Source organism: Prionailurus viverrinus, chromosome E1 (assembly GCF_022837055.1).
Source record: "Prionailurus viverrinus isolate Anna chromosome E1, UM_Priviv_1.0, whole genome shotgun sequence".
Taxonomy (NCBI): domain Eukaryota; kingdom Metazoa; phylum Chordata; class Mammalia; order Carnivora; family Felidae; genus Prionailurus; species Prionailurus viverrinus.
The window spans coordinates 46,983,516-46,995,707 of NC_062574.1; the positions used below are offsets into that span (position 1 = coordinate 46,983,516).

Consider the following 12,192-nt stretch of genomic DNA (forward strand, 5'->3'; position numbering starts at 1 on the left):
CCCAAGAGATCCCCCTTCCAGCCTACAGCCCAAAAGGTTTATGTCAATTGTCATTCCCTTTCTAGTTTGCTTTCACAAAGCCAGTGCTCAGGAAGGAGTTTATTCCCTCCTAAAGAATATGCCTGTAGCAATGAGGCTGGAGTGGTAAAGCCTGTATTTGATGACAATCTCCTGTTTCAAACCTCCAGCATCCCCTAGGGCATATTTTTCAAGGTAATTGTGCTTTTACTAAAAATAGAACCCTTATTACAAAACAACCACTAGGATTACTAACAATCACTAATCATCTATTGAGCTGTTTTTATTAATCACATTGCCTCTCAATAAAGTAATTTAGGCAACACTTAGCTGTTTCCAAACAGTGCGTCCAACACTTCAAACTGCATCATTAAGAATCCTGAAAAAGGGCGCTGCTTAGCCTGTCCTTGGCTGCCTGAATCTCCAACCCACCTCCCCAGCTTTCCTTTATCTCCTGGCTAGGAGAAACTGTCGCCGTGCCCCACAAAACTACTGTTCCTTCTGTGAGGGGATGTGGGTCCACTTTTAAAAACATTCCTTTCTTGGGGCGTCTGGGTGGCTCAGTCCATGAAGCATCTGACTTTGGCTCAGGTGGTGATCTCGCCCTTCATGGGTTTGAGCCCTGTCTGGCTCCGTGCTGACAGCTCAGCAGAGAGACCCTGCTTGGGATTCCTTGTCTCCCTCTCTCCCTGCCCCTCCTCTGCTCACACTCTGTCTCCCTCTCTCTCAAAAATAAACGTCTAAAAAAAAAGGCTGGTTTTTAGGAAAAAAAAATAAGTGGCTGGTTTTAAGTGGAAAAAAAAAACAAAAACAACAACAAAAAACATTTCTTTCTCCACCTGCTTGCTTCTCTTCCCACCTGTTATTTGTCTTGCAAAGACTTCACACACCTGCTCCACAGGGATATGCTTAAACTGACTTGTGAATGAGCCTGAAGTTACTAAAACTCAGCTCTCGCAGAACTCAACTTTCAAAAGCACACTCCCAAAGAATTCATCTTATACATATTTATTGCGGGGGGGGGGGGGTCTATGATGTACCAGGTTCTGGGTGCTGGGGACCCAGCAGTGAGCCAGAGCCCCCCTGGAACTTATTACAGTCTGGCTGGAGACAGAAGCAATAAACTACAAGTAAGATTGAGTGATGTTTAAGAAAAAAAAGAAAAAGATGGGGCGCCTGGGTGGCTCAGTCGGTTAAGCGGCCGACTTCGACTCAGGTCGTGATCTCGCGGTCCGTGAGTTCGAGCCCCGCGTCGGGCTCTGTGCTGACCGCTCAGAGCCTGGAGCCTGTTTCGGATTCTGTGTCTCCCTCTCTCTGACCCTCCCCCGTTCATGCTTTGTCTCTCTCTGTCTCAAAAATAAATAAACGTTAAAAAAAAATTAAAAAAAGAAAAAGAAAAAGAAAAAAAGAAAAAGATAAAGTAGAGCAGAGTCAGAGTAAAGGGGAAGGAGACGAGCTAGGTCAGGCAGGGCAGGCCTCAGTGATGGTGTGAAACTTCGAGGGGAGAGCGATCCGGGAGGGCACAGCCCCTGTAAAGGAAAGAAAAGGTGTTTCTGGGGAACACGGAATCCGGGGTTCTTTTCACCAAGAGGCTCCCTTTAGAGCCTTCTAGCCAACGTCTTCGCCGCCGCTGCAGGACTTCAGCGTTCCAACCAGGTCCCCCTGGAGGCGGCCAAAGGGAAACGTCTAAAAGGTACCCGAGAGAGTGACTCCGGGAGCTCAGCTCGCCGCCTCCCAGCGACCCTGGCGGGCGCTAAAAACCACTCGGAACCAAAGTCCCGAGGGAAGCGCGAGCTGGCGGACCGCGGAAGCAGGCACCCACCGGAAGCAGCCCCGACACCCGAACATGGCGGCAGCCAGGTGTCTATGCTGGGGCCTGAGGCGAGCCGGGACCTGGCTGCTCCCGCCGCCCGTGTGCTGCCCCCAGCGGGTTCTGCACAAGCAGGCCGACGGCACAGAGTTCCAGAGTATCTACAGCCTGGACAAGCTCTACCCCGAATCCCGGGGCTCGGACACCGCCTGGAGGGTCCCGGTGAGCGGGGAAGGCCGTACGGAAGGGGCGTTTCCCCGCCTCTGCGGTGACGTTAGGAAGCCCGGGCTCCATTGGCCAGGCTGGAGCAAATTGGAGTGGCTGCTGCTCGTAGGACGTGGCGGGGGCCGCGGAAGGGAGCTGGTTGCCGGAGCGAGTGGGGCTGGGGCGGCAGATTGGGTCCTGGCGCCGGGAGGGCTTGGGGTGTGCGGGCGTCTCGAGAGCACGTTGAGCGTGTTTCTTGCAGGACCACCGGCGTTTCCGAGTTCGATCCCCGGCCTCCAGGCCCAAATGTGGGAATTTTCCCTTTGGAGTGGACAATAAAACCCAGAAGCTGCCAAATTTTTTGAACCTTTTGGGAAGTTATGTCCGTAGCTCCTAAGAACCCCAGCGCGCCTGAAGAAAACAGGAAACAGGGCTTCGTTTCTTCAGGATGCATTTGTTGCCAGCCTGCTATGTTCAGGCTCTTTATCAGGCACCAGGGCAGGAGAGATAGGACCCAGTCAGTTCTACTGAATTTCTACGTACAGGACTGAAAAGAAAACATTCATTTATTCGCTCACTCATTCAACAAACTTCAATTGAAAGCATGGTGTGTGCACCATGGAGGCATGGAGATAGGTGGGGGGGGGGGGGGGAGATCATCTGAATGCTTGTTGGAGCTTATCTTCCAGTGGAGGGTAGCAAGCGATAAATAAAATCAGAACTACAGAGTGTGTGCGATGGTTATAAGTTCTTTTGGAGAAAATAAAGCCTGGAAGGAAGGAGTGCTAAGGTAGCGGTCGGGTTGCAGTTTTAAGTAGGATGATCTAAGAAGACCTCTGGGAAGATGACTTTTGCGTAAGGACTCGGATGAAGCAAGGCAGTGAGACTTGTTCAAGGGACGGCAAGCAGGCCAGTGGCTGAGCAGGGGAGTCAAAGCAGACGAATCGAAAGAGGAGAGGGATGGGGTGGAGGGAGGCCCGTTTACAGGGTTAACAGGTCTTCAGCTTTATTCTGAGTGTGATGGGACCTGTTGGAGGGGTTGAGGCAGAGGAACGGAATGATCCAACTTATTTTTATCAGGATCAGTCTCAGGGCGCCTGCCTTGGTCAGTCAGTGGAACGTGTGATTTGGAGTTGTGAGTTCAAGCCCCACATTGGCTGTCGAGATTACCTAAAGATAAAATCTTAAAATGCCAGCAGCAACGACAAAGATCACTCTTACAGGGACTTACAGAGAGTAGACCGTAGGATGGCAAGAACAGGAAGGCCGCTTAAAAGACTGCAGTAACACAGGCAAGAGATGATGATAAGCAGAGAGGAAGCAAAAGACTCTTAGGGATGGGTCAGGTTCAGGTTCTAGTTACGTTCCGAAGAGAAAAACCCATAAGATTTGCTAGTGTGTGTGGTTTTTTTTAGAATGTAATTTTTTTTAAGTTTATGTATTTTGAGAGAGAAAGCATGAGTGGGGGAGAGACGGGGTGGAGGGGAGGTTGGAGAGAGAATCCCAAGCAGGCTCCACACTGTCGGCGCAGAGCCTGATGGGCTACTCGAACTCTCGAAACGTGAGATCATGACCTGAGCCAGAGTTGGCCACTTAACCAGCTGAGCCACCCAGGAGCCCCTTGCTAATGTATTTTCTGTAAGAAGTGAGAATAAGAGAGGAATTGAAGTCCGGGGTGGAAGAATTGAGTTGCCATTAATCGAGATGAGAAAGTCATTTGTTCTTTCGTTCAACAAAAAGCATACTGTATACCTAATGTGTCAGACACTGTTTCAAACGTTGCAGACACAGATAAAACTGACAGGGTCCCCGCTTCATGAAGGTTATGGTCTAGTAGAAGGAGCACACAGTAAAGAAATGGGGAAAACACAGGTGATGAAGAGACCAGGGTGCTGTCAGAGTGCTGGGGAACTATTTCAGATCGTTAGTAAGGGGAGTCCTCTGTGAGGAGGTTTGAGGTTTGAGGCAGCCATGAGGAGACCTCAAATAGAAATTGCCTCTATGGGTCTGGAATTGAAGAAGGTTTTGAGTTTGAGCCAGACAGTTGGGGGTCATGAACACCCATAATATTTTCATCATCGTAGATGCATGAAATGTTCTAGGGAAGGAGTAAGAGAAGAGAAAGGATTCCAGGGGCATGTCAGTGTTGCAAAGAGCAGGGGCGCCTGGATGGCTCAGTCGGCTAAGTGTCCCACTCTTGATTTCGGCTCTGATCATGATCTCACAGTTCATGGGTTCGAGCCCCACATCGGGCTTGGTACCGACCGCACAGTGTGTGCTTGGGATTCTCTCCCTCCTTCTCCTTCTACCCCTCCCCTCCCCTCCCCTGCTCGTGCTCTCTTTCTCTCAAAATAAATAAATAAACATGAAAAAAATTGCAAAGAGCAAATGAAGAAGAGTGGGAAAGTCATTAGGGAGGTAAGAAGGAAGCTGGAGGAAGAGAGAGAGCAGCCCTCACGGAGGGCGGAGCCTGGCCTCCTCAGTGCTGCAGGGAGTGCAGGGGGATGAGGATTTCACGCCCCGATAATCCTAAGATGAAAAGGGATGAAGGCAGCCAGTGGTGGGGACAGATGAGGACACCATGAGTGTTGGTAGCCAGAAGAGCCTCAGAGTGGGTAGTGTCTGCACTGGGCCTGTGGGCCCGGGGCTCAGGTTCAAAGACATCACTACCGAGAACAACACGGGAGAGAGACGGAGGTGAGAAATCCCAGAACGAGTAGTCTCTGACATAGACCCTCAAGGCAGCTGGCTCCCCATGTGAGCCTCCTGTGGCCTAGGGAGAAACAAGGTGGCCCACCAGGTTTGTTGCTGTAGGTTAGTAGAGGGGATTCCTTTTGGAGTCTCCCTGAGGCATGTGTACTGTGGAGCCTGCCCTCCCTCCAAGGAACCAGGCCTCCCATGATGCCCTCTGGAGTCCGAGGAGCCTTTTTCTGTCATCCTGATATGATTTCGCTGGGGACCTGAAAATGGCTGTATTACATTTGCATTACGGCTTTATATCTTTTCTTTGATTGCCCTGGACCAGTTCAGGACTCACAGAGCTGGTGATATTTATTTAACACTGTGTACATTACATTACAGGATGATGCAAAGCAAGCCAATAATGACATTCCTCTAGGTAAGTAATTTTGCTTTATACAAAATCAGTCAGGGGGCGCCTGGGTGGCTCAGTTGGTTAAGCGTCCGACTTCTGCTCAGGTCGTGATCTCTCTGTTCGTGAGTTTGAGCCCTGCTTTGGGCTGTGTGCTGACAGCTCGGAGCCTGCAGGCTGCTTCAGATTCTGTGTTTCCCTTTCTCTCTGCCCTTCCCCCATTCATGTGCGCTCTCTCTCTCTCTCTCTCTCTCTCTCTCTCAAGAATAAATAAACATTAAAAAAAAAAAATCAGTCATTTCCTCCCACCCTCACACAATCCTTCCAGATCTCTCCAGCCTAACAAAAGTAAAGAAACTGTCTCTGGGTGTGCAAAAGCAGAGCCCTTTAAGCACTTTAGAATACCACAGAAATGATGGCACAGCCACTGTGGAGTGCTGGGCAGTGTGCGAGACGAATCAGAGCTCTTGATGTCCTCGTGACAAGGAACAGTCTTTCCAGTAGATGAGCTGATGGTTCTCCGGAAAAAGTTAAGCTGCAGAAGAATACATACAGTAAGCTACCATTTGTGTCTTACGTTTGTATGTCTGAAACATACATTTCATGCATATACATAGACCTGAAATGATGTACAAGAAATTGGATTCGAGGACTGGCTGGGGGAGTGGAGAAGAAAGGATTTGGTGGCTGGGGAACCCAAGTGGGGACTTCTCCCTGTGAACTGTTTGCATAACTTTAGACTTGTGTACCACCAAACACAAGGTGAGGCCCGACGGACATAGCCTGTGAAGCTGCAAGCCCCTTTTAGGGTCCAGCAGTTTGTGGTGTCCACAGACCGTGCGAGGAGGAGTCGCCACGGGTGCCAGCTCCCCAAGGCCCTTGTTCAAGGTGACACGGAGACAAAGAGCCTGATCAACTGCAGCACAAGGGAGTGGCCTCCCCATGGCTTAGGAGCCGGTGCCCCGCCGCAGGTGGCGTTTTGGTCGCCGGCAGCTGTGCCTTGAGGCGCGCATGTGGCGGAGGTGGCAAAAGCCTATCTCATCAGAACCGGGGGCAAAGAGACGGTCTCATGACAGCCTCCAGGGAGACAGGGAGGCGAGTGGGAGCCCTCCATGTCTCAGCTCCTCCCCTGCCTCGGGTGCTCTTGAGTTTGGGGGCCTCACAGGCCTTCCTAGAAGACGGACTCGGCCGCAGTGCAAACCCTGCCTCGGCGGCCTATGCAGATACAGGCAAGGTTGCCCACACCGTGGTAGAACCGTCCCCCGACAGTACCGCGCAGTCCTTACCTCTGCAGAAAAGTGAACTGATTTGACTTTCCAAAAGGAGGAAGTTCTCTTGGAAGCAGTCCCGAGACGGGCCACCACTGCCCACCAAGGCCCGCTGTCCACCACCACGGTTCCAGGTCTTTGCCACCCGGTCTTCTTACGGCTCACCATCCAGCCTTCCGAAATTTTCCCCCTACCACGCTTCCCTACTTTACTCAGACACCGTTGAGTCTGCTTTTCATGAACCATAAAAATGGAAGGAAGAAAGCCCATTTTACATTTTATAGCAAATCTGAGGCTCAGAGAAGCAGAGGGACTTTGCCAAGATCACAGTCGGCCAGTGGCTGTGCCCGTGTTAGAAGCAAGACTCCCAGCTCCAATTCTAGAATGCTTTCATCCAAGGACACCTGGGTGGCTCAGTCAGTTAAGCATTCGACTTCGGCTCAGGTCACGATCTCATGGCTAGTGGGTTTGAGCCCCGCATTGGGCTCTGTGCTGACTGTGCAGAGCCTGCTTGGGATTCTCTCCCTCTCTCTCTGCCCCTCCCCAACTTGTGCTTTCTCTCTCTCTCTCTCTCTCTCTCTCTCTCTCTCTCTCAAAATAAATAAATAAACAGAATCGTTTCATCCAGCGGGGATGTTTTTAAACACTGACTAACCGGGCCCTGGGCACCAGGAATACACAATGTCTGCCCCCTTGGAGCTTACGGTCTATTGGGATTCCACATCCACCACGTTTCAAAATACAACATTAAACTAAGTTTGTCCCTCAGTTTGAGCTTTTGACAGAGTCTTTGCTTTAAAACAAATAAACAGCAAGAAGCTAGGGCAGCCGGATCTGGGGAAATGTACTGAACCAGAAGCAGACAACCCAGGTCATAACTTTACCTCCTTTGCTGTGTGTGTGACCTTGGAAAGGCACTTGATTTTAGCTTTGAGATCTGTAAATAATCTCTGCCTTTACTGCTTTGAACGTTATGTTTGTTATATAAAAGTCATTGAAAGATGTGTGGGGCACCTGGGTGGCTTAGTCGGTTAAGCATCTGACTTTGGCTCAGGTCATAATCTCACAGTTTATGGGTTCGAGCCCCACATCAGGCTCTGTGCTGACAGCTCGGAGCCTGCTTCGGATTCTGTGTGTCCCTCTCTTTCTGCCCCTCCCTTGCTCACGCTCCGTCTCTGTCTCTCTCAAAAATAAAATAAACATTAAAAAAAATTTTTTTTAAGAAAGATGTGTAATAGGGATAGTCATACTGTATTGATAATAAATGAACAGTTTGAGCATTTTTGCCAGGGGATAATCTTTTTTCGGTGTGTGTTCTGTTTTATAGATCGTTTGACGATATCTTATTGTCGGAGTAGCGGTCCTGGGGGCCAGAATGTTAACAAAGGTACAAGGCACCTTGTTTTTCACTTTGAAACTTGGCCGGGAGATGCACTTGAGTTCTATGCTTACATTCATGTGGAATAAAGGGATTGTTTTAGCAGGAGCTTAAATACCACCAGTTTATAATAATCCTCTTTATTCTTTGAATGTGGTCTGATTCTTAGACTCTCAGCTGTGGGTTGCTAAGACTAGGGTTGGCTTGTGAACCGAAACAAAGGGAAATCACAGTGTGAGCTGGCAGCCAGCTCCGAGAACAGGTTTCTTTCGTTCTCATGGAACCCATTCCCCCTCCCCCTTCTTTTCAGATCCCACTAAATTGTAAGAGAAGCACTGAGCATTTAGTTCCCAGAAGTTAATTTTTGTCCAGAAGTGCCTCACTATCTTTGCAGGCTCATTCCATCACCAACCTTGTATTCCCAAGTTGACACAGGACCTGTGTCACGGGTCACACCTGGCTGGGTGTCTCGCCTCCCCGTTTCAGGATTGTCACCAGCCACTGGGCACTGAGCCTACTTGAGAGTCTCTGTGACCCGTGCGCCCTGGTCCCTTTATTTACAGTGAATTCCAAGGCTGAAGTCAGGTTCCATTTGGCAACCGCCGAGTGGATTCCCGAGCCTGCGCGGCAGAAGATGGCCATCACGGTAACCACCGGTTCCTTTCTTTTTCCGTCATCCCTCAGTCGTTTTTAAACCTTTTACTCTGTAGAACTCTGGTGTTGCCTTTGTTCTCTGCAGCATAAAAATAAGATCAACAAGTCAGGAGAGTTGATACTCACCTCTGAATGCAGCCGCTATCAGTTCCGAAATCTGGCAGATTGTCTTCAGAAAATTCGAGACATGATTGCTGAGGCCAGCCAGCCAGCTAAGGAGCCGTCCAAAGAAGATGCTGTACTACACAGGATCAGGTACCAGAAAGTGCCCCCGAGCTTCTCTCAGCTGAGTCGTGGGGACAAGGGGCTGCACGGAGAAGACAGGAGGCAGGGGGAGTCCGCGACTTCCCAGCAGAAGATGGGAAGGCCCCGGGACCGAGAGAAGCCGCTGACCCGAGCGGGGCTGGCCCCTGCTGATCCGGCTGCTTCCTTCCCACCGAGCTGCCAGCTCCTCTCCGCTTTGAAAAGCATTGATTGGGCATCTGGGCCTAACTGCGGTCTTTTTGTTTTCAGGATAGAAAACATGAATCGGGAAAGGCTGAGAAAAAAGAGGATACATTCTGTCATAAAGACAGGCAGGAGGGTAGATATGGACTGAAATCCTCCTCCAGAGCTGACACAGACCCTCTTCAGGACGTCCAGGCAGCCGCGAGCTCTAACACCATCAGGAGACCCCTTGTTGTTTGTGGCTGTTAATGCTTGGCTTTAACATGGGCGCCACCATGAGAATGTTCATTTGGAAGGAGGGTGGCAGGCACTGGTTGCAAAGGTCTTTATAGGCAATCACATGTTGTCAAACCTTAATTATCCACTTAATGCATTAGCTGTAGTAAAGTGCAGTAAACGCAGTGGGCTTCGCCTCTCATTCAGAATGCTTCAGAACAGAATTCGGACCTTTTCTGTATGTTGAAATCTGCCTCACGATTGTTGACCAGCACCGGTCAGCCAGGGGGAAACAGGAACGAGCTGCGGTATCTGCGCTCAGGGAACACACCTCGGGTTAGGAGGGCTGAGACAGGAGAGGGGGCACCTGAGCTGGGCCTTGAAAAGGGACTAGAATTTTACTAGAGGTGCGGGAGGGACATGCCAGTTGGCAGGAACCGTATGAATAAGACAAACCAAAGAAAAGGCTGGGGTGGAGAAGCCAAGGGAGCCATCTGAATGGTGGATTCGTGCCATGGGTTGCGGGAGGTAATTCTGGAAAGGAGACAGAAGCTCAATGTGGAGACTCGAATTCAAGTTCGAGAGTTTAGATTTTTTTTTAACATTAGGTTCTGCTGGGTTTTATTTATTTATTTAATTTTGGAAAGAGAGCATGAGTGGGGGAAGGGGCAGAGAGACGGGGGGACAGAGGATCCAAAACTGGCTCTGTGCTGACAGCAGACAGCTGGATTCGGGGCTGAAACTCATGAACCATGAGATCGTGACCTGAGCCAAAGTCGGACACTTAGCCAACTGTGCCACCCAGGCACCCCTCTAGAATTTAGATTTTAAGCAATGTAGGTGACCAAGAAATGCTGAGGTTGTTCAGCAGGAAGGAACGCCATGTGTTAGGTTGCTGTCACATGCTGTGGGATTTTAGAGGCAGGAAAAGAGTAAGTCAGACCTGAAAATAGGTTTTTGCCATCCTATGGGTATGGGAAAAACCCACGCCGGCATGACTAAAGCAGATTACTCTGGTGTGTATGAATTTCTTGGAGTGTTCTCTGTAATTTTGATCTAGTTCACCTGTTCAGCAAATACTGCCCTGTGATGCTCGAAATGCAAGATAATTAGCTGTAGTGGTATACACAACTTTATGTGAGCAGGGACCTCATCATTCACAGAAGTGTAAAAAAGGGACAACAGGGGCACCTGGGTGGCTCAGTCGGTTGAGCGTCCGACTTCGGCTCAGGTCATGATCTCACGGTTTGTGGGTTCGAGCCCCACGTTGGGCTCTGTGCTGACGCTCAGAGCCTGGAGCCTGCTTCGAATTCTGTGTCTCCCTCTCTGTCTCTGCCCCTCCCCTGCTCACGCTCTGTCTCTGTCTCAAAAATAAACATTTTTTTAAAAATGTTTAAAAAAAAAGGGACAAGTTATTGATAAATGACTCTTCCAAGAGTCCCCTCAAGAGACTCAGAGCCTAGTTGGGGGTGAAGCTCATATATGCAAGGCAGTGCAACATTCATTGGTCTGTTTGCTAATTCAACAAATACTGAGTGAAAGGCCCTGGGTGAGGTCCCAGGAAACTAGCAATGAACAAAAACAGTCCTTCCTCCAGAGAACTTAAATTCGATCAGGTGATAATAAAAGTGGAGAAGAAAACTGGATTTCTGTTACGGTAACACAACCTAAAACGTGAATAACTTAAGATCTAAGCAGGTTCTGGGGAAAAAAGGGCTTCTGTCATGAAAAGCACACGTAGGGCAGCTACAACATCAAGAGATTTTGGAAGCATAATTTTTTGCTACCTGGGCAGCTGGTGATCATTGTTTCCTGCACACCCCCCACCCAAACAACCAGATAAATAAAATAAGTAGTTTCTGGGAACCAGAGAAGTAACTAGTTCTAGCTTGAGGGTCAGAGAAGATATACTTGAGGCGCTTGAGATAGGAGGGGAGGGGCTGGCTGGCCATTCGAGCAAGACAGGAAGACCTTGTCACCTAAAGGCTCCAGTGGTGTCCAAGCCCTGCCTATGGCTGGGACAGTGAACTACAGTATCCAGGGAATGGGCTCTGAAGCCAGTGCGCACGGGGTCAGCTCCTGCCTTCCACCACCCCCAGCTGTGGTGGGGCCTTGGGCAAACCACTTAGCCTCTCTCAACCTCAGTTTCCGCATCTATAAACTAGGGGTGATGTTACCCGTGCCTACCTCATAGGATTGTTGTGTAGCTTAAATGAATCAAGCGGTTAATGGCACTGAGCATGTACTTGGGGGATGCTAACCATGATTGACGGTTCAGTTTGGCTGAAACCCAGGCAATGAGGAGCTGTGGGAGCCATGTTGGCCACATGCAGTGGAAGCCGTGTCTAGAAAGGCCTTCAGTGTGACAAACTAGGACACTTAGCCTCCTCCTCTGCAGAGGCTGTCAGAGGAAGATTAACCTGACTGCGAGCGGGCGAGGAGAGTGCGGGGAAACGCGTGCAGGCTGGTGGACTGACCCATGGAGGAGTCAGGGACCCATCCTGGAACTGGGGCGGTGGCAACAGGGATGGAGAGAGAGTAGCAGACGCGAAAGGATTATGGAGACCGAAATCGGGCCGGGTGGGGTGGGAGCAGGTGAGTGACGTGTGTGATGTGCCTCGAGGCGGGGAAGGCACAAGGGAGCGGACTTGGGGGGATGGTGGAGTGAGGATGGTTCTGCCTGTGAGGAGCTGCCTCCGGGAGTGACGCCCGGGAGAGGGGATGCAGCCAGCCGGGGGCTGGGGGTGAGGTTGCAGCTAGAGTGTGCAGGGCAGAGGACACAAGAAGAGTCTTGGGAATGGGTAGGAGCAGTTGAGGGTGAGCAGAGCAGAATATGGGGACATGCTGGGTTAGATGGTGGCAGCGGGGAAACCAGAAGAGGCATCCCTGTGGGCTGACCCTGGAGCAAAGCGCTGGACCCACGAGGCCCTCAGAAGACATTAAGGGTACGTGAAAAGACCTGGAAAAGTGTTTGGGACACACAGGAGGGGATAAAGAGGTAGAGACACAGCAGGCTCGGTAGGGGACGGGGAATAGAGCACAGAAGTAGGACCCATCCTTTAAAAATGCTGAGGGGGCGCCTGGCTGGCTCAGTAGGTTAAGCGTC

At 50.3% G+C, this 12,192-nt stretch overlaps 1 protein-coding gene and 1 non-coding gene across 2 annotated transcripts; both read left to right on the forward strand.

The window, feature by feature from the left end:
* The first annotated feature begins 1,826 nt into the window (after window positions 1–1,826).
* On the forward strand, window positions 1,827–9,271 carry MRPL58 (mitochondrial ribosomal protein L58). The gene is made up of 6 exons (XM_047833907.1): window positions 1,827–2,050; window positions 5,114–5,150; window positions 7,719–7,778; window positions 8,333–8,415; window positions 8,509–8,678; window positions 8,937–9,271. The coding sequence occupies exons 1-6, from the start codon at window positions 1,865–1,867 to the stop codon at window positions 9,019–9,021; spliced, it is 621 nt and encodes a 206-aa protein (XP_047689863.1). The 5' UTR covers window positions 1,827–1,864; the 3' UTR covers window positions 9,022–9,271.
* Window positions 9,272–10,794: 1,523 nt separating this feature from the next.
* On the forward strand, window positions 10,795–10,908 carry LOC125152253 (U11 spliceosomal RNA). The gene has a single exon (XR_007147109.1). It is a non-coding gene; the product is annotated as a U11 spliceosomal RNA (small nuclear RNA).
* The last annotated feature ends 1,284 nt before the right edge of the window (window positions 10,909–12,192 follow it).